The sequence below is a fragment of the Clupea harengus genome, chromosome 17 (genome assembly GCF_900700415.2).
Source record: "Clupea harengus chromosome 17, Ch_v2.0.2, whole genome shotgun sequence".
Taxonomy (NCBI): Eukaryota; Metazoa; Chordata; class Actinopteri; order Clupeiformes; family Clupeidae; genus Clupea; species Clupea harengus.
The window spans coordinates 27,183,535-27,204,488 of NC_045168.1; the positions used below are offsets into that span (position 1 = coordinate 27,183,535).

The 20,954-nt window shown below is 41.4% G+C and overlaps 3 protein-coding genes across 5 annotated transcripts in view; all 3 read right to left on the bottom strand.

Annotated features, from left to right (window-relative positions):
• Positions 1–2,712, bottom strand: part of slc7a14b (solute carrier family 7 member 14b) — a 12,137-nt gene extending 9,425 nt beyond the window's left edge. The window contains exon 1 of the mRNA XM_031584310.2: positions 2,531–2,712. The gene's annotated coding sequence lies outside the window, so the exon portion shown is untranslated. The remainder of the gene's footprint in view (positions 1–2,530) is intronic.
• Positions 2,713–13,328: 10,616 nt separating this feature from the next.
• rpl22l1 (ribosomal protein L22-like 1) lies at positions 13,329–14,968 on the bottom strand. 2 transcript variants are annotated; one of them, XM_012821315.3, is made up of 4 exons: positions 14,825–14,968; positions 14,255–14,374; positions 13,757–13,878; positions 13,329–13,601 (listed from the first exon to the last, which is right to left on the bottom strand). In XM_012821315.3, the coding sequence occupies exons 1-4, from the start codon at positions 14,831–14,833 to the stop codon at positions 13,457–13,459; spliced, it is 396 nt and encodes a 131-aa protein (XP_012676769.1). In that variant the 5' UTR covers positions 14,834–14,968; the 3' UTR covers positions 13,329–13,456. The 2 variants fall into 2 exon arrangements, with proteins under 2 accessions (XP_012676769.1, XP_031440167.1); XM_031584307.2 differs by having other exon boundaries at positions 14,787–14,857.
• A 1,006-nt stretch (positions 14,969–15,974) lies between these two features.
• Positions 15,975–20,555, bottom strand: eif5a (eukaryotic translation initiation factor 5A). 2 transcript variants are annotated; one of them, XM_031584305.2, is made up of 5 exons: positions 20,483–20,555; positions 18,694–18,881; positions 18,465–18,569; positions 18,047–18,178; positions 15,975–17,020 (listed from the first exon to the last, which is right to left on the bottom strand). In XM_031584305.2, exons 2-5 carry the CDS (start codon positions 18,859–18,861, stop codon positions 16,958–16,960), a joined length of 468 nt encoding a protein of 155 aa, XP_031440165.1. In that variant the 5' UTR covers positions 18,862–18,881; positions 20,483–20,555; the 3' UTR covers positions 15,975–16,957. The 2 variants fall into 2 exon arrangements, with proteins under 2 accessions (XP_031440165.1, XP_012676768.1); XM_012821314.3 differs by lacking the exon at positions 20,483–20,555 and adding an exon at positions 20,418–20,441.
• Positions 20,556–20,954: the final 399 nt, after the last annotated feature.

Genomic DNA, 20,954 nt, shown 5'->3' on the forward strand with positions numbered 1-20,954 from the left:
GTGAGCGAAAGAGGGAGGCTGCATCCCCCACCAGCGCTAACAGGAGAGGCAGAGAGAGAGAGAGGGCAACACTTTGGTGAAGTAGTCAGCGCTATAGTCAAGTGTCATTGCCACAGCAAGTCCTTTTCTCCTTAGAGAAGTTGTAATTACAGTAATCAGCTCTCTCCGTCTCTCAGTCTCTGATTCGATGACCTGCCCATTTCTCAGCTCTTCGTGACTGAAGTTTCATGGTGCTGACTGAGTGTCCAAAGGCTTTATTCACACGCATTCCTAAAAGGCTTTCTGTGTACAAAATTACATTTCAGTAAGATCTTAATTTGGACAAAGAATAGGGGCCATCTAATACCCCATAGGTATCAGACACAGGCCTATTGTGTGGCAAAGGCCCGCTGATTTACATGACAATGGTGAGGATATTTAGGTGGAGGGAGGCTCTGTTCTGGGCGTTCATACAGCGGATCTACTTGCTCACACGGGGTTGTTTGTGGAGATGATTCATAAGGCCTTGGCTGATGAGAGGCTGTTTGATTAGGTTTAGGTCTTTTATGCACGTACAAAGCATTGACGTCACGGCCGGGGTCCACAGGGAGAGCGTGGGCGCTGGAGGGCAGGGGAGGGGGCGGCAGGAGGAGGTTTAGATCTTGCAGACAGCGGAGAGGAGGTGAGTCAACCGTCCCTCACCTCCAGCAGAGCACGCCTGCCCGCTGAAAAGCCCTCATGTCATCAGAGCTCACACACAACAAAAGGCAGCTGCTGAGCTCACAAGCCACCAAGTGACAGTATTACTGAAAACACTGCTCTCAGTGCATAGTGACAGTATTACTGAAAACACTGCTCTCAGTGCATAGTGTCTCTGCTTATGGCCGGTACCGAACCGAGGGGGTGAAACATTCATTGGGGACAGATGAAATTTTCATTCAAAATGTTGCTGCATCTACAGTTTGGTAGTGGCAGTGAAGGTTATGGCGATGATCGAAATGACTGTGTTGAAGGCGAGCCTAGTAATGTTACGAGACACCTCTCGGCTCGGGTGACACACACACACACACAATGTGCCTTTTATACGTATAGAACTGACTTACTGCCAGTAGTGACACCCAACCTTTCAAATGGAGTCAGCAAAAACAACATTCTAAAGGTTTGGTACCTTTCAACACATAGTGAAAACAGAGCCATATATTTTGGACACAGCTCTGATTGCAGCCCAGATCTCTCCTGTCCCTGCGTGAGGCATTAGCTCTCACCACTGATGGACGAACTGGAGCATATCCAAAAGCAAAGAGCGCACAGGGATCCTCGGTAATAAGCAGCACATATCCACTCCTCCCTCTCTCCTGTGAGCACCCAACGCCCCTCAGGACATCACAAGGTCATATGCTCCCTAAAGTTAGAAGGATGCGTCAGCATGAGTTCCATGCTGTAATCTAAGTGAGATCTCAGTGCTGAACGAACAGCAAGAGTAGCAAGTAACAGGTGAGAAGAAAATGATCTAAGCAGTTCAGCAATACATCTAAAGATGATTTGAAGCTGATCATTGCCATTAATCTTATCCACTGGCTCATGCACATAAATGCACACACACACACACACACACACACACATGCCCAACATCTATGTCTATGTAATAAATGTACATGCTATGCTGCACAGCCCATATCTTTGACGGAATCGAAAATATATTACAGATTTTATAACACCTGTGATGGACTGCAGAGCAGTAAAGTGAACAAAAACATCCGATTCCTATTTTTTTTTACTTAAACACTCAGTGTGATTTATGAATGCAATGTGATGGAATAACAACAAGAGTAGGCTACAATGCACCAGTCTTTCTGAAGTATAAGCTAGGTTTTGGTAGCCTTGGCTGTATGTCTGCAAGCGAGCCACTCTCCACTTGCCACTTGTTTATTTCGGTACCGCGGTCAGCGACCGGACAGCTACTTTTTTTAAATGTAAGACAAATATCAACATGGTCTAAAAGCTCAGTTTTCTAAATCATCGTGTGTTTACTGGTGCATTGGAGGGACCATGTTTGTAGTAATAGTTGTGGTGGTGGGATTTCAAAGATATAATTACAAACATACAACTTGTATAAAACAGACTACGATCAAACGGACAGAATCGACTGGGTTTTGCCATAGCTATATCGGTACTGCGACATAATCAACATGTAATATTTATGAGAAAGATCCGTTTTCATTCCCTGGGTGTTGAGATAAAGTATTTCTTTGCAGATGAAATCAAATGCATAGTGTATACATCGCCTTTATAATGCATTCAAAATAATTACAAAAGGAAACGCTCTGGAATTGCGTGTCTCCAGGAGTTTATGAATCCTTAAATGCTAGCGCACTAAAAAGTCGTAAAAGAAGTAGCCTAAACTTATACAGTTCGGCGCATAGTGCATTTTGAGGAGTAGCCGAGTACTGGCATATCGAACAGTCCTTTTCCACTTTATATGTTATAGGTCAATGTAAATTCACTTTTGATTTCTTCTCTTCAACCTTAAATAGAAACGCTGAAAACTTACCAAGATGTTGCCATACAGTGAACATGGTGCGATAGTTTACCGAAACTCCATTTCCAGCGGTGTCCAGGGAGCATCCGGGCAAAGCTACTGTGATGGGCTGAGGTAGAGAGATGCCGAGACTTCATGAATTATTCAGAGAACCTCCATGTGATCAGAGCAAAATCAATTATTTAGCCACACCATGTCCACATCCAGAAACTGCTTACGTCAATGACGCTTCAGCAACGCACAGTGAAGCTCCTAGCTAGCCCATTGCATTTGTGGGCCAATTCAGAGTAGCAATGCAAGCTGTAGGCTAGATTGTGTTTGCGGGAAGACAAACCTATATGTCATGGTTTTCCGTCGAGAAAGTGTGCGGTTGCTGCTTGGACCTTAGCCTATACGGTAGTCTATTTACTGCTTCGCTTCGGGGACCACTCAGATGTGATCTTATGGGAGGCACAGTCCAAAGGCCAGACTTTCGCCCCTTCATACCAGTCATGAAGTGAGGTATGCTGTCGCTGGCCACAAACAGCCTACTGTTTGGGTGATTTTTAAAAGCTGCGCCCTTCGAATTTGGTCTAATTTACGTCATCGGTGTTTGCTGTTGTACTGCAGCGCAGCTCATGGATGTCTGGGCCATAACTGTCGTTTTCCTTCCTCGTATAGCAAGATGGCCTGAACTAGTTGCCATTCACTGAAACAATTCAACGAAATCTGGCTTAATTTCTGAATGTTGCTGGCGCTCTAATTCCTCTCTAATGTTGCATTCATGTAGGTTTGTTACTTACTTGATTATGCAATATAGATAGTGTTATTTTAGAGTTTATGCTTATGAACAGTTTCAAAGTTGACAAGAACAAGTGCATAGTGCATATCCTTGAATAAGAAGTCATACTAAACGTGTCACTGCAAACAACCCAGCAATTGATTTGTGTTGCATTTGATAAACTGAAATCAAATCCCCCACCTCACCCCAACACACACATCGCATCCCCGCGCTCTTGAAATTCAAGAGAATCTCAGGTTCTGCTCGGAACACAAAAGGTTGCTATGGTGATAGCGCATCTGAGTGTGCAGTGAGTGTCTGTAACGGGTTGCTCTGGTCAAGCTCTCAACGATGCATCAAAGAGAACGGATGCGTCCGGAACTAACGGATCCATCATTCACAGGTGGCAGGGATTTATTGTGAATCACAGGAATATCAGTTTTGACAATACCCAGAGCCCAAAAGTGTATTTTTTTTTTCTCATGAGTGATTCACCAACTGTTCTTTATGTTGATCTACCTACGAACTGGATCTGGTTCAATTACTTCCACAGATAGCCTGCTTGTGTGAAACGAGATTTCTGCAAAAACCATTGTTTGCCCTAATGATGCTGAGAGCCAAAATAGATCCCCACCAGATTGTTCCTGGACATATTCCTGCTATCTAGCTCCTATCTGGGTCGTTCCTTCAGAGGATGTGAGTTACAGCCATCCAATCATACTCTAACCCCAGTCTTGTAAAGTGATATACAAGAGTTGTAATGTGATACCCACGTCTCTCGCAGGCCAGTATCGGGTAGATAGGCTATCATTTGAGGCTAGCTCCTTCTCAATTTTTCTTCATAACTACGATTCACTGTATGTGACTGTGATTCTCTTACCATTTACCTGTTGTGGAGTTCAACAAATCTTCTCACTGAGGCAATTTGACAAATTAATTGAGTTTGATCAGATTTGCTACTAGCAAATAACCAGGTCTTTCCAATTCTGCTCACATTTCTGAAGGAAGTGTTTTTTTCAGGTGACTGAGATAGAATGACGTAGACAAATATAGACAGAAATCAATAGACCAGAGAGTGACACTAGCATGGTCTGAACATCAGCTCATCTTTTCATATAGTTTTACGAAGCCCAGGCAATAACAGTTCATGCAGGAAAGCAATAATGGAATGATTTGAAATCATATGCATTTCACACATTTACACTTCAATCCGTTCACTTTGTGGTTCCACCTATTCATTTCTGGTTGTTATTTATAGTTCACAGTAGGGTGGTTGCAAGCGTATTATTCATTTCCTGTCAAATGTTTTTTTTTTCTGTGATGCCCGCTCTGCAGTCTCTCCCCCCCCCCCCCCCCCTTAACCCCACAATCTCTCTCATTAATTCTCTGCAGAAAAGAGACCCACATCTAACGTCATCCATGACATGCAGACAAGGATCTGAAGCCATAGCAGTCTGCAGTAATCAACCTGGATGAGTAGGTGGGAATTCAAACACAGTGACTGACTGAGGACTTATATGAGGATGGTGCATCATATAGGAGACATTTTCACTTAATAAAGCTGATAATGAAATACATAACATCATCAAGGCCATTGCACAACTATACCAAGTACCCTACTGGCATAATAACAGAAATGATCAGTCATTTTATTATTTAGGGCATTGTTCAGACTCAATCAAGATAATTGATTACATATAACAGAGACATTCACAGGGTGCCAAAAGAGAGAGGAGGGTGATGAATGAGTGGCTTGTGCTGTTCGAAGTAAGACTGGAAACAGTTCTCCTGAAGAAACAATTCAGACATGAATAGCTTGTTTGACAAATAACTGCATATTCTTTCCAGGATAATTGGGGTTTCACAACACCTTCAGAAGCACTTCTTGCAACACAAAGACTTCGGTTTGATTTAACATCATCCAGGCAACTAATCTGACTTAGGATATGTTTTCATTCATTTCAACAGTAGCACCTACCACTTTGGACAGCCACCCTGACAGATATCTTTCAGGGTAGTGTGTGTGTCATTATTATTATTTTATTCAGGTATACATAATCCCACTTTTCGCTCCACTCTGCATACCTATTTATAAGATTTTACTTTAGGCCTTAACATACACATGTGCATACTCAAGTCCCCCTGTGTTTTCCTTCTTTACCTTAGGCCTTAACATACACATGTGCATACTCAAATCCCCCTGTGTTTTCCTTAACATACACATGTGCGTACTCAAATCTCCCTGTGTTTTCCTTAACATACACATGTGCGTACTTAAATCCCCCTTCTTTGCAAAAACATCTGAAGTGCTGTGATGCCAAAGCGCTGGCCTTTTAAGAGCTGGGGGTTCGAGCCCAACTGACGTCTGTGGAAAAAATGTGAAGGGATGAGTTACTGTGTGCCTCCCAGACGTCTCTGAACCAGCAGAAGAGGTTCTGACGGCTGGCACAGACCCACTGGGCTCTTTGAAGTGAACATTTTATGAGGTCTGTCTCTGAAAGTATTAGTGGGCAACTGATGAGACAATCTCAGACTGGGCTGGACGCTCGATAGAAGGGGGTTAAAAAACCGAAGAGATGTTTATCAGTATAAAATAATAATATGCCAGTCTACAAGATTCTGTGGATCAACTCCACAGATGTTATCAATCATTTAAGACAGAGTGGAAGATGCTTTTCATTTTCATGTTTTCAGGTTAATGAACATTCCCACATACGTTCAACACATATAGAACATATGAGTTTGAGGAGTTGGTCTAGGGATCTGTGATTGCCAGTGGTGAAATCTGTCTTCCCAAATGCACAGGGGTGCTCCCACAAATGCATGCACTCACTCACTCACTCACTCACTCACTCACTCACTCACTCACTCTCACACACACACCACACACACACACACACACACGTACCCATATATGTAGTATGTATAGCGGAATTCGGCAGCTACCCTTATGAATACAAAAATGTATATACAGTAACTCTCTCAGTATGAATATGATATTAGTCTATCCAAGTCTAGATACACTAGAATGCTTATTGCTCTATACGCATAAAGTCACTGAAGAGAGGGCAAAATGTTGCATTTGACTACAGTGTCCACAATTCAATAATGACTGTCAGAGAGGTATGTGTTTGAAGATTTAGTTGGTGTGTTCCTTGACTCAGTGCCCAAAATACATTAAGGGACTACATGCTTCCCATTCAGTTATGACTGAGAAAAACAGGAATTTTGACAGGGAAACACAATCCCCTTTTGGACAACTTTCTGGTATCACTGCTTATTTTGGAGAGGAGCATGCATCCCCATGGTTACGGAGTTTCAGCTCCAAACATGAAAAAGGCACCCAGGTACCTCTCACACTCCTTCCTTAGGGCAAAACAAATAAAGGTCTCTTCTCCTTACATGTGAAATTGCTATTGTTAGTGACAGTTTCTTCATGTGTGTTGTAGCCTTATTAAACCATATGTAACCATGTAGAACACCTGTACATTAAAGGCTTTAGCTCAACTTCACACATGGAAAAACAGTTGTGAGACACAATTCTAGATTGTTTTAATTAGGTTCTATCTCGTCTGATGTGCCTGTACCAGCCAAATGTTGAAAAAACTTCAATTCCCAGTTAAAAGATAATTACCGTCCAACAATCTGATTATTTCCAGCAAATTGATAATGACCTCTGATGACACCTGGTGGATGGAGAAGCATCTTCAGTAAAGTAGTCTTACAAGTCGACGTAGGTTGACGGGGAATGCAAAAATGACACGTGTAAAAGTATTACAGTTTTGGCACATCTTTCCATTCACTGTTTACTTTTTCAAAACAGCTCACACACAGCCCTTAACAGAAGATGAAATGACCAAAACACTATATGATGTTTGCAGAATGACACCAACTTTTCAAAACTTGTCACACACCCATCAAAACCAAACATTTCCATCAAAACCTACAATTTGTGCTCAATTGAAAATTTATGTTTTCTCATTTATTTATCAATGGATAACAAAATTCAAACTACAGCTATCAATATCAACCTCTGAAACCATCACTTCAACTTTTGTGCAACACCCTCACAGTATTGACTATTTTACCACTGACAACATACTACAATTTGGGTTTTGTACTGAGCACTCTTACTTCGGGAATAAACTGTCAGAAAGTATTTGAAATCTGAAAATTTGTATACAGTAAAATATTGTAGTTCTGTTTTTGTATTGCTAAATACTATAAAAGATATTCTAAACAAGGACCTGTCAACATTGATTTACATGTGTTCTACTGCGTACAAAATGGCAAAGATTCTGACACAAAAATATTTATTGCAGTAATTTTTCCACATTACATGTATATACTGTAAGAAGTCAAATGACAGGTTTCAATATACAGTAAAAAGGTCAAATCTGTTCTGCAGTGAACATTCTCCCCCTGCCACCAGTGTGGGCCAGTGTGTTGATTCTGTAAAAATAGTGCAATAGGCTGTAAATAGTGTAAATATACAGTAATCAGAATTCTACCGTATATGTTGTAAATTACTTTAGTGAAACTACAGTACTACATTGTATTGTGGCAACACACTATACAAAAGTATAGAAATGATTGTTGCCAAGAGTGCAAATACAGTGAAACACAGTATAGTAAATTGACTGCAAAGGCTAGCAAAGTGTCATTGTCATTGTGGAACGTACAAACAATTGATGCCACAGTATGACGGCTCAGGTTTGGCTGAATCCTTTGGCCAGCCTCTCTCATGGAGAGGTCATGATTGACTACGTGATCAATGACTGTTGCCAAAATTTCATTAGAGCATCTTACACGAATGCCACGTCCCCTGACAGGGGCCCCTCTACCTCTACCACGGCCTCTTCCTTGTCCTCGTCCTAGTCCTTGCTGAGGTTGTTGGTGGCGGCCTCCTCGATACATGCTTGGTATCAACTTCAATCTATTGACTTCTTTTAGAGGTTGAGAACTACTTGATTAGTTGTGCACAGAGAGTTCACACAGGTGCTGACGATATTTAGAATATAGAGAGCAGTTTCAGTTGGCTGCTACTAAGTGTCTGTAATGTGTTGACATGGTTATTCAATTAGGTTTCATGTCTTTCTGTGAGAAGTGTGTTAACTGTTTTGAAAAGTGTGTTAAAACTCAAAGAAATGTGTGTGAAAGCAATGAGAAGACTATTGCTGTGCAAAGAAGATGTGAGCATTAGATTTAGTTGACCGATGATTCGCTAAATGTGTGTAAGCAATCGAGAAAAACTGTAATATAAACCATCACAAACCCAATAACACCTAAACCTTGACATAGCGAATATTAATGAACCAGCTTCTTAGAATTCTCACACATTAAGAGAGGTGGCACCCTACCGGTGTAAGTGATTTAATCATTCATGTTGCAACAAAGGTTTAAAGATCGTGTGCTAATTGACAAGAGGATTAGGTATGATTCTAGGAGTGACTGCAAGACTGTTAGTCAATATTTAATGTCCTTTCTCTTCTATTGTTTGTGTCATTTCCGTAAATCTGCCCAGCGTCTTCTTAAATGCCCATCAGGGATTTTCACACATTTAAGTGCCTAAAGAAAACTTTAAAATATGGAACAGATCAACATGGAGCTGATATGGAAAAGAGGAAATGATTTCGTCATTAACCTAAGAAGAATGGGAAATAACTATATTATGCTTATGTTTTAGAACATACTACACACTACACAGGTCAGTTCATTGTCGTTTTTCATTTATTTGTCGAAATTGTACAATTACATTTCTAAATTGTCATTTAATTGTAAATATGCCAAAATAAAATACTTTAAAGAATACAGTGAAAATAAAATAATAATCCAACAGGAAAGATCGATTCATCCTTATCCAAGCACCACTGCATGGGTGTTGAGAACCAAACTTACATTGCTGGCCATTTGGTGTAATACTCTCAATCTGGCCAATTCCACTGATAGATCAGACAGTGGACCTTCTCCTCATGCACCCAGGAGAGAAAATGACCATTTGGGGCGATGGCTGCTCCCTCTGTTTGGCCACATCATGTGCCTCCCTTGATTTCTTGCTGCCTGAGACACTGACACATTCCTCATCAGAAGGGAATAACAGCACTGCTGTGTCAGTATCCCCTCTGTTCTTAGTGACACCATGACTTCTACTGACACACATGGCTCTCTTCAGACCCTTGAGGGTTCTAGGGAAAGACACTGAGGTATAGTCCTGCATCTCCGTTCTGTCACCTCTCTTTTTACGCTTATTATCTGAAAACTTTCCTTTGCCCATGGAGCACGTGCGACGAAGACTGGACACTGGCTGGCCCTTTGGTGGCCCTGGCAAGGATGGCTGACTTCTAAAATGCTGGTAGCATTGTGCAAGCCTTGAGATAAGAGCCTCCAGCCGCTGCTTTTCACAGGAAACATGAGGAAGAGTTTGACAAGTGTGCCCTGGGGTTGGCACACACACGCTGTTGGGTAAATAGGAACACTCTGAATTGACACCTAAAAAGTCCGATTGTGGAGAGAGATAGACAGAGACCTGCCGCAACCCAGGCTTTACAGTACTGTGTAGCCAGCTCCTGTTGTGGTGGATGGGACTCCGAGGAGCGTAGAGTGGACTCTGCAGGGCAACAGCGTGCAGTGGGCTGGGATAGCGATACACCTCGGGCCCTTGGAGAGAGCGCAAGTCAGAGCGGTACCTGGGCTCCAGGACAACTTGGGGTTGCAGTATTTCCGACACATCTGGCCAATGCGAGTCAGGGTACAGACTGGCCACAGAGAAGAAGCTGTCCTGTGGGATGGCCTGACCCAAGTCGGCAGGGCTGTCCTCTCTGGCCTCACTCTGCCCTTCAGACCTCTTCATCATAATTGGCGGACAGCTCCTCGGAGTTCCGCCGGCCTCGGTGGCATTCTGAGTGGACAGAGAGACGAACGAGTTTGAGAGGAAAGCTGACATCCGCCTCATCACTGCACATCTCGCTCATGTCATCTTCACAGAACCCAGAGCTGGCCCTGGAGCTGGAGCTGTCATCCCAAACAGCCTGTGCCCTTGGCACCAGACCTTCATCGCAATGGCCTGTGCTGTCTAGAAGAAGGTCCTCGGAGGGGTGCCTTGACCAACTCTGAACCATTCTTCTTCTCTCCAAGTCATCCTCCGAAAGACTGCGAGTCAACCTCAGTCTAGATGAGTTCCCTTCCAACCAGTACTGGTCGTTTCCTAGTTGAGTGTCCCGTTTGGCCCTGCTGCTGCTGCTGCCGTCTCCCAGGGCCATCTCCACCATCTGCTTGTGCCTGGCTCTGAGGACCTCCAGTTCCAGTAGTCCAGCCAGGGTGGCCTGAAAGCGCTCTTTGACCCGCTCACTCAGGGTCCTGGGCCTGGTCCCCACCATCTCCTCTGCTTCTTTTCCAGCCGCTGCCAACATCTCGGTAGCCCCACGTTTGACTGCTTAGTAAGGCAGACCAAAATAAGTCTCTTGTGCCTGCCAAAGAGACAACTGTATTTATACTCCAGTGACCCTATACTCATCACCAACCATTACACCACAAATTAGCATAGTCATAGGAGCAATCTTTTTGATGAACATTTTTTCTTTGGCTACTGAGCTGTAGTTTCTACTGCTGATCAGATTGAATCTAACCTTTATCCTGAATCAGGTGATGAACATGATCAAAGGGGAAAAGAACAAAGGACAACCTGAATTGACATTGTTCAAGAAAGCAGGGTTCGACACCTCATGACCTGAGTCATCATCACTAGTGATACCTCTGTCCTAAAGAAACATACACAGACTGCAGTTGAAATAAAGTCACTTATGCCAATACATACAAACATACATCTCTTCTAGGAAGGAGCCTGCAGCCAACTGATGCACACTATATTTTGTGATAATTGTGCTATTGGCTTGAGGGAATTTGAATTCACTACTATATACTATCACAGAAACCGCATCAACATCTATGGATTCAAATAATAATTGTAACAATAAAAGTAAGTGGGAGGTAATTACAACATCAAGACTTCTTCATCAAAAGCTGGATGCATTGTACTGTGGCTGCATTGCACTCTGCTCTCAGATTGGAAAATGGCATACAACATTTTCCTTGCATCATATCTTTTTCTTGTGGAATAATAAAATAAGATACACACTATCCTGTTTCAGCCTAGCTATTACAGTTGGCAGAAGTTGATGAAGAACCAATTTATACTTGTGTGACTCCTGTGTTTTTTTCATGCCTTATTATTGTGACAAGATAGTGTGATGTGGTTATAATATGCTGAAAACAAGGACGCTCCCTCTACCATGCTAAGGGGATTAGGAGGTTCAAGTTTCTGTGGATGCATTCATTAATTGTTGAACTTTTTGTGACAAATATGTTTAGAGGAAATAATGCTTAACACTCTCACAAAAGCCCTGATAAGTGTGACAATCATGGGGGTGTAATATAGTTATGTGTGTCTTGGAGGTCCGGGGCGTATCTGTCTCCACTCAGGGAGCCATTCCAGGAAAATGATTGATAATGTACAGCATCATGGTTAGCTGTAGGCCTACATGGTTTACTGACCGTATACTTAGACCTAAAAGATATTATGGCTGGGTATTGACACAGCCATCTTCAGAACCTAACGATTCGATTCAATCCGATTTTATCATTGATTTGGAATGAGACATGAAATACTATTTGGCAGCTTTCTTTTCAAAGGTAAATGATGTTTCCATTAGTAAATTGTGTTCCAATAACTTATCTTATTGCTCCGTTATAAAAAAAAATATGGAAAGAGAATATACGGGACAAAACATGATTTTTCTATAAAATCTGAGGAAGTCAGGATCCTTAAATAATGCTGAAAAACAGGACTCTCCTGCGGATAACGGGACGTCTGCTCACCCTACTCAAACTGAACAAGAATTTATGAATGCAGTCATTAGAAACAAATTGTGAAAACCACTAAAGAAAAGGCTTTTATACCAAATGAATTATACGAGTCACGCATGGGGCTATAGTTACTTTTTTGAGACTTCAATAAAAATCTTTTCTTTCATCTTAAATAAATTCACGAGGATTCATGACGTCCTTCGCCCCTACCTTCTTGAATGGATAAAAAAAAATCAGAGTAATATTCAGTTTTAAAAAATAATTTCACATTGTTAGATTTGTGTGCCTGGCCAAAATTGACCGATATTTACAATTAATGTCCACTACTATAACACTTAATGGTTTTAAAAGTGAAAATGAACGATAATGTAGTCAGATGTCACATTTATTTATTTCCTCCATTCGTTCGCAAGAGTTGAACGAGACAGGGACATCGAATGGGGAAGACTGGTCATATTTGATTTTTCTTTCCTATGACAGGTTATGTTTAACCGTAGCAGAAATGAACTTGGACAACCAGAAAAAATGCATAGCCTAGCCTCAAAGTGCGATCCAAAAATCTTAGATCGATGTCGAATCGGACGAACTCTAAAGAGCTATATTTTCGCACACTGCAACAAGGACATGACCAAGTACACAAAATGAATCTTCAGGCAGTTATGAGTGACCAGTGACCACCAGCACTTCCAGTCAGTGTCAAAAGTCACAGTTCAGAACGTTTTGAGGAGTGCTCTATACATGTGCCTGTTAAACCTGATCAGCACATGTAGGAAATGTTTGGTTCGGTCAGATCCAATGTATTACAATTGTGATCTTTGTTTACCCACCATAGGCTATGCATGTTTAATTTCTGCCAAAAACACAAAAAAGTACTATTATTAAACCACGTTCATGTGATTCTTGTTGAAAGAAAAAGCAGTTCAATGATTCACAAGTTTGTGTTGCAATGGTGTATTGGGTGTGCCGAATGTATTCAATACCTTCCATCGTTGAAGATGCACTATCCATTAGTTGGCACATTGGTATAAACAGGATCCTCTATGAGCTATGGCATCAAGGATGTAAATAGGTCTCACATATGAACTCAATATTGGCTACTAAAACAGTCTACCAGTCCACAATACACACTGGAGATGTTTCTTCATTCCTGCACACCAAAAGTAAACAAATACTATACCAACAGACAAATACCAAGAGGGAGATCAGGGACACATCCCGAACCCATCTTTATTTACGATCAAGCTTCGGGCTACATGGTCAACACAGGTCTCATGTGCAATCACTGCCTCCAAACTCCTGGCTGGCTGGACGAAGCATCAGTCTTCTGTCTCAGACTCATCGTCCTCCTGACTGATCTGGAAGTAGCGCAGTTCATAGGTCTCCTTGTCCGAAGCCACCACTCTCAGCCAATCGCGCAGGTTGTTCTTCTTCAAGTACTTCTTGGTGAGATACTTCAGATACCTGAAAAGACGTAGACATATCGGTCACTTTCAACTGCAGGACACATTCAAATTTGTAGATGTTTATGTAGCTGATCCATTAATGTGGACCTATTATAAAAACATGTGTGTGAACACATGAAACATCATAGCCCTTTGATCAATATGGAATCTCACCTCTTGGAGAACTGCTTTTCCGATGCAACACTGATCTTATTCTTCAGGCGTGCAATTTGGACAGTATTTCCAAGATTGCCAGTTTTGCCATTGACTTTCACCCGCTCTTTCAGGAAGATCTCCTGTTAGTTACAAAACACAATGACCACACTAGGGAAGATAGCCCTAGGTTTTCAACTAGGGAAGGGAACCCTAGTCAGGAGACCAAGTTAGTCATACATCAACATATCTTCAATCTAATTCAATTTGATTCATTTATATGAATACCCAAGGGCGATGGGTGCAGGGAGAGGTTTAAAAAAAAAGAGAAAAAGAAATAAAAAGAAACCTACACAACCAACTACAACGAAAAGAGCCACTGATATGTCTTAAACAAAAAAGCGTGTTTGTAACTTCCCAATAATGTTTAGACTTTCCCATACAGTCAAAGTGTAGGCTAACCACTAAATTCACGATGGCCATTTATAATATTCAACATTGAAACATATAAAAACTCACAAAATTGGCTGAATCAAGGATCCCATCCTCCACTGGATGTGTGAGGTCAAGGGTGTACTTCCAAGAAGCTCCCTTCTTGCTTTTCTTGGTAGTCTTGACAGTCTTGACACTCTTCATTTTCTGAGTAATGATAAGCATCATATCAGTCAACACAAGTAATTCACTGAGCTTATCATTACACTCGAAAGCAATCTTACAGGAATCTGATCATTCATTAATTTTTCAATCACTAATTCACAAAACGTTACGTTACGAACAATACATTCATCATTGCTATATGTCCAAAATATAAATTGTACTATTTACAGCTATAAATTAAGTTATATGGCAGTAACGAGTATCGTTAGCCTAGGAAGCTGGCTAGCAAGTTACACGTGTACTGTACTCTACGTCAGACGTGGATCGTCTTTACTTATGGTGATATTCGCGTTAATTGATGGTTGTTTTCGGTACAATGTATATAGACAGACATACACGACTACCGTATGTATTGTTAATCTGTACTTAACAATGAGTATCATGTTTAAATGACCTTATTATCTATCCAAAAGTGGCACCAAAGAGACTTACCGGCGCCATCTCGGAGAGGAAAGAGGAAAAGGAAATTGCGTCAGAAGGGGAGGTGCTTCAGTAGCGCTCCAAACCATAGACATATATAGGTATGATCTATATATGTCTATGCTCTAAACAGGCTGTATCAGCTGGCCGATTAGTCAAATGGGTTAAACACGAGTGAAATTATTTAGTTATCTATCGTGTTTCAGTCTATAGGCACAATGGACACAAAACCTGCCGTAAAGGTGTGGTGTGTAGTTCCTATTGTTTAAAAAAAAAAAAAAAAAATGATTTTAAAATGTTCCACCTTTTTTCAATTCGTCAACCTGAACAGATCGTCCTAAATATCAGGTAGATTTGTTTTGCATGCGTTCAGGACAGCACAGAATGTACATGCATACGCTAAGGTTTAAAGAATGCTCATTGTAATTAAGCAGGCACTCCTGCTGTGAAGAAAGGGACGAGGTAGAGACGGACAGACCCATGACTCTTCACACCACTGTGTCGGCAAGTCTGAGTCAGGCAATGCAGGGTGGGGCACAAGTTGGCATTCAGGCTTTACCAGAGCTCTGAGCTGACACCACTGGATTGCGCCACAGCTGCTGAACCCTGGTTCTCCCCTCTGGGCACTCCACACTCCTCCACACACACACACACACACACACAGTATGGGAACTGGCAACTACTGGGGCACTGGGTGTTATGACACTGAGCGTTGTGATTATTGGGAAGATCAAATGGAGTCTCATTTGTATATACCATATCTGATAAAACAGTAAAAATACAGTATTCCAATGGTCTAGTGCCTTTAATGTACTCTGCTTCTTTGTCTAAGGTGTGTGTTCTATGCACCTGTAGCCCTTTTCGGTTATACTTCCTTTTAACACACCCTTCCCATTTTATTTTATTTATTAAACATTATCTTAACAATATTGTGATCATTGTGAATACTACGGCTAACGCTTGTCATTTTAAACAGTCAACCCAAACAATCTTTGGTTTTAGTCAAATCAGTCTGTCCATGTCATCCTAAGGGATTGATTTAAGTACTCTAGGCAACTTAGCAAGTTATGACAAGAGCTTTTATACATGCAAATGAATTGACCTTTCACAAAACACAAGGCTAACAACTAATTCTATGCTACACAAATACAAGAGAATTGAATTATTTCTAGTTTCTTTATTTTTTGCCATCTCCAGTCAGGTAACAAAAGGCCTCGAGTGAACAAAATAAATTTGCAACTTAAACCACACCACCCCTCAGATCCGAGTCCCCTGAAAGAACCTTGCTGAAGTTGTTTGCGCAACATTCAGAGAAGCCTAACTATTATTGGAGACACATACAGGCTTCAACACTTTATTGTAGGTTGCCAATGACAGCCAAACAAGTTGGCTGCTATTGTGGTACAGAGGTATTTGCGCATGGCCATCACATCCCTTCATCTTCTATACAACACAGACTGGCATTTAGAAGAGAAATCACTGAAGTTTCCTTTATTCTTTGTGTTTATTCCTTAGTAATCTGAAATGTTTCTGATGGTATTCAAAGCCTATTCTTAAGTGCTAACTACCAACATCCCCAACATGTCACTTTGGGAAAAGGCGTTGATCTAGGGCAAATTACCTCAGTGCCTGCACGGCAAAGACCATGTTAAGAAACAGTATGGCACCCAGAGAAGGCATATGAAATTTGGGCTGTCACCTTAAACTCCTTTCCAACTCCAAACTCATTTCCCCCAAAAGGCATAAATTCTGCTTTCTCTTCCATTCTAAGTAATATAAAAAAATAATCATACAAAAACTGGATCCCATTATTTTCTGAACATTCAGGAATGTAAGTGGCAAGAACAACATCTCAAAGGCAAAACAAAGAGGAATGACCAAAGAAAATGTGAAATAAAAACCAGAATAAAAAGAATAAAAGTGAAACCTCAGTGATTCGGCAGAATGCCAACCAATCCAACGAGAAGAGTTGTTAAAAAGTCCAGCACAGTATTGGAAGGAGAAGAAAAAAAGGAATAATCACAACAAAAATGATTTGAGGTTGTTGGTGAAGGCCATAGCTTTGGTGACAATTAGAATAAAACCAATTCCGAGAGATTTGTTATAGTGGAGCATGTTGCAGCCTGAGCAGCGCAGTCCCTCTTCCTATTTGCTGATGGACTTGATGGCCACGGCAGCCTCCTCCCCCATGGCTGCCAGCACGCTGACCTGTGGAGGGGAAGGAAAAAAGGCATCAATTACCGGGTGGAATTCATTAAATAAACAAAACTTAATCTGAATAAGAGCTTACTACTTTCACACTTAAGACAGAATCTGATATTTACAGTCAAGCACCATTTATTGAACTTTGTGGAACACCCCACCCCACAAACACACACACACTTCTACCATTGCACTGGCTGTGACTTATGCTCTTAGATCTGAGTGACTATTATATGGAGCAAAACAAACTTAAAATGTGGATTTCTGGTCAGCACAAGTAAACACACAGAGGGAGACAATCCCTTGGCATGACCACTGTATAACCTAGCCAATCATCCCGTACAGCCTAAAGTTCAAAACGTATCGGCTGGTTGACTGAAGGCCCACGTACTATTAAGAAGTATAGAAAAGGGAAACACGACTCCGTTTATAGGCTAGATCAGAGCTGTACCTGGTGTTTTGAAGACCAAACTCATGACTCATGCAGTGCCTTCCACAAAGTCTGCCTAGAGTTTATGCTATTGAAATTCTACTGTTCAGTTGCGGGCATACTACAATTTCAGCACCACAAACTTGGACGGCAATTAACTCCTGTCAGCTGATGACCCCTCTGAGACAGAAAAGGACAGGCTTATGGGTCAGACTAAGATAAGTCTTTGCCCCCCTTAAGACATTGTAAAATTAAGAAATGCCAAAAGGGGGAATTCAAAAACTATCAATATTTATAACACATGTTAACAGTGGCACAGGAAAGAATTTCTAGTTTACCACCTGCACCAAAACAATTCAGCAGTAAAACCTAATTTGCTTTATAAAAATATTGAGGTATTTTAAAAAACATATCTGCATTATGACATGCAGGGACAGACTTCAGATTAACCTAAATTTCACATTTCCCATTAGCGCAGACCCATTAGGACAGTTCAAATAAATTGACAAGCCATGGTTAATATCAAGTCAATCGAAAGGGCAATTATCCAAGGACAAATTAGATAATGAACATGTACAAGTAACCAAGGATGCAAAACTTACCAGAATGTCTTCACCAGCCTCGTATCTGGTTTCGATTTCCTTGCCAATATCACTATCAGGCAAGCGAAGGTCCTCACGCACCTCACCGTTATCCATCAGCAGAGACAGAAAACCATCTGTGATGTTGAGCAGCTGCGGGAGAGAAGGCGCGGCTTATTGACTATTTAAGAGATCTCATGGGCTTCTGAGACAAAAAATTCCTTGGGCCTTGAAAGTTGTAGAGCAGGCTCACTGACATTCTGAGTTAACATAACCTTAACGGTCTATGGGTTTAGTTTAGGATTCTACACCAACTTCTTTTGATGGAAGCTGAAATTAAATGCATTTCCTAATTGACAGACAAAATCAGTAGTTCACTATCTTACACAACAGACCAGGAGTACATAGAACCATCCAAAAAAATGGCTACAGGACCAACCTGGTAGTCATTCCTCTTGATGTTGGGCACATCCATGTTGTGAGTGGAGGGGCAAATATCTTCATATTTCTTGCCGTTGAAAATATCAATACCAACCATGTGAACCTGTTAAGACAGAAGACAAACCATCCATTTAGGAAGTTCTAATATGCAGTTAAAAAAAATTGAACAACCAAAAGTTTCAACCTCCTCAAACTCATATCCATCACAGATATGAAGGGCATTTTACCTTTGCGTGACCATGCTTGCCAGTTTTGGAGGTGGACATCTCAACAATCTTGCATGGGCGTGCTTTTAGCACCACAAAGCCGTTTTTGCGCAGAGCGCTGCACTGCTGGGGATAGGTGGAAGAGGCCCCGGCATCTCCAGTGGTGAAATCAAGATCGGGATCTGACATTATGGAGTAGTTTTGGGGAACTGAAAGAGAAATGGGAAAACAAAATGATGGGAATGTTGTGAGGAAAAGTGGGAGTAATGAGCAGCACTTTCAACCGTTTGTAATAATTAATATTGCATTAGGTGAGCAGAAATGTAGTGCGAGTTGTATGGATATAAGGACACAGATCCAAAACTTTATCAGTCACCCCTCAAATGCGAATACGTGTCTTGGTTAAGGTGATGTTAACAGTCATGTTAAGTAACCGATATACCTTAGACAAAACGAAGTTCAGTGTGTGTCTCTTCGCCTTAGAAACAGTTAAACCCAAACTTGATCTAAAGTGCAAAGAAATGCCAATATATTTTAAAATCGCTGCATGCCTTGTCCACGTGTCCCTGTTTTGCCTAAGCTTTTGGGTTGGGAAGCGGAAACTCATTCCAGTAGCTAACCTGCGCATCCAGCCTCAAATAGTCAGGAACCACACGCTTCACGACATATGTCAACACAAGCAATATCGTCAACGCAGAAATCGAAGCCGGAGACGGGCGATATGTTATTAGTGCTAGTGAAAACATGGTCACATTGTCCACTTCGCAAAAATCTTTGCTATAGCACAACCCAACAGATTACATTAGGCAGGGCACGCAAGGCCGAAGCCAAGAGTAACGTTACTCACTGATGAACTGACTTTACTGTTGGTCAATAAAAACAAACGCGTGAGCACAACTAGTCATATTAAGAGTAACGGTTTTAAGTACATTTTTGTTAACAGAAAGTCCGCACATTTATGAATCATAATTGCTTGTAGCTAACATACAGCTAAACGGCATGCATTACACGGGGAAGCTGCTAGGTGGCTATCAATTCAAACAAGCTAGAGTTCGGCTCTTCGCAAACACTGAAAGTCTAGCTTTATTTAGCTTTTCCACTTTCGTGGTTCAGTCAGTGTGACACAACATAGAACTACTTAACTTGCATCAAGTTTAAGTAATGTTTCGACAAATTAATTTGACAGTTTGCCATTTGAGACAGAAATGACAATTAAATGACTGTAGCTAGCACGGTAGGTAACTCAACCATCGTGACATGGTCTGCTAAGTGAAGCTAGCTAATGTTAGCCAACTAGGCTAGCGTTAGTTATGGTGCTTGAACATGCGCTTCGCAAGGCTCCATGTAAACTACTTCCATTTAACGTAGAACGAAATTAAGAATTCCTTATTTGTAGCGTGAAAATCACGAGCCTCAAGACACATAAAGAGCTACAAAATGGCACAAGGGTTGGGTATAAAAACTTACGTTACATCAACTAAGAGCATCCATCATTTGGTTACTAACATTAGGTACAACTCTAATTTGCAAGCCAGCTAGCATGACAAGTCAGTACGGCTAGCGCGCGGAAGGCCTCGAGCCTGCTTTTCATCAATCGCAGAGGTAGCTTGCAACAGATATTAAAAATGGACCCACACCCAACCGCCTTCTGACCCGACAATGGTGAAATAAACATTTCAAAGTAAACTTCCACATATCTCATCTCTGAGAGAACGAAGTGGCACTATAGGTCATAGTTTACTCACAGAAAACGCACAAAAATTAGAAAGTAATTTTCAGATGAGAGAAGCATGCGCCATGCAACACTTACCCGCACAAGAGAAAAGGAGCGTATATGCGCAAGCGCGCCCAATTTTACTGCATCATCCGTGCGGTGGGAGGGCCAACTCCCTTTCAGTTTCCGCACTACAACTGAGGAGCTCCGAGGTGCTTCAAAGTAAGCGTCGACATTAAACAAATGAAACTCGTTGCTTCTTCGTGACTTCCTGTATCAACAAATATTTGCAACAAAAAAATATTTTTTTGCCCCACAAAATCGAATATGCCGACTACAGGACTGACCGGGGAATGTTCCAATGGCCTTTGTATTAGGTTCTCAGCCTGCTCTTTCTAGACAAATCAAAAGTCACGGGCCTAGGTCTTGTCTGTGGCCAAAGCCTCAGCAGTAGCCCAATATATTTTATTTAGCATGTAACAGCTACTTAAAAAATCTTTTGTGACACATTTGTACGGTTTTAAATGTTGATCTAAATTAATCTTAATTCTGTCTCTCCATGCAATCC

Bases quoted from the DNA above. Each gene is read 5' to 3' on its own strand.
- rpl22l1 (XM_012821315.3), bottom strand. The intron at 13,879-14,254 runs GTGAGTTTTTAT...TGTAACTAACAG, and splicing joins TCCTTGATTCAGCCAATTTT to GAGATCTTCCTGAAAGAGCG. The intron at 13,602-13,756 runs GTGAGATTCCAT...ACGTCTTTTCAG, and splicing joins GAAAAGCAGTTCTCCAAGAG to GTATCTGAAGTATCTCACCA.
- eif5a (XM_031584305.2), bottom strand. From the start codon at position 18,861: ATGTCAGATCCCGATCTTGATTTCACCACTGGAGATGCCGGGGCCTCT. The intron at 18,179-18,464 runs GTTGGTCCTGTA...TCTCTCCCGCAG, and splicing joins TCAAGAGGAATGACTACCAG to CTGCTCAACATCACAGATGG. The intron at 17,021-18,046 runs GTAAGTTTTGCA...TCCCCTCCACAG, and splicing joins AGGCTGGTGAAGACATTCTG to GTCAGCGTGCTGGCAGCCAT.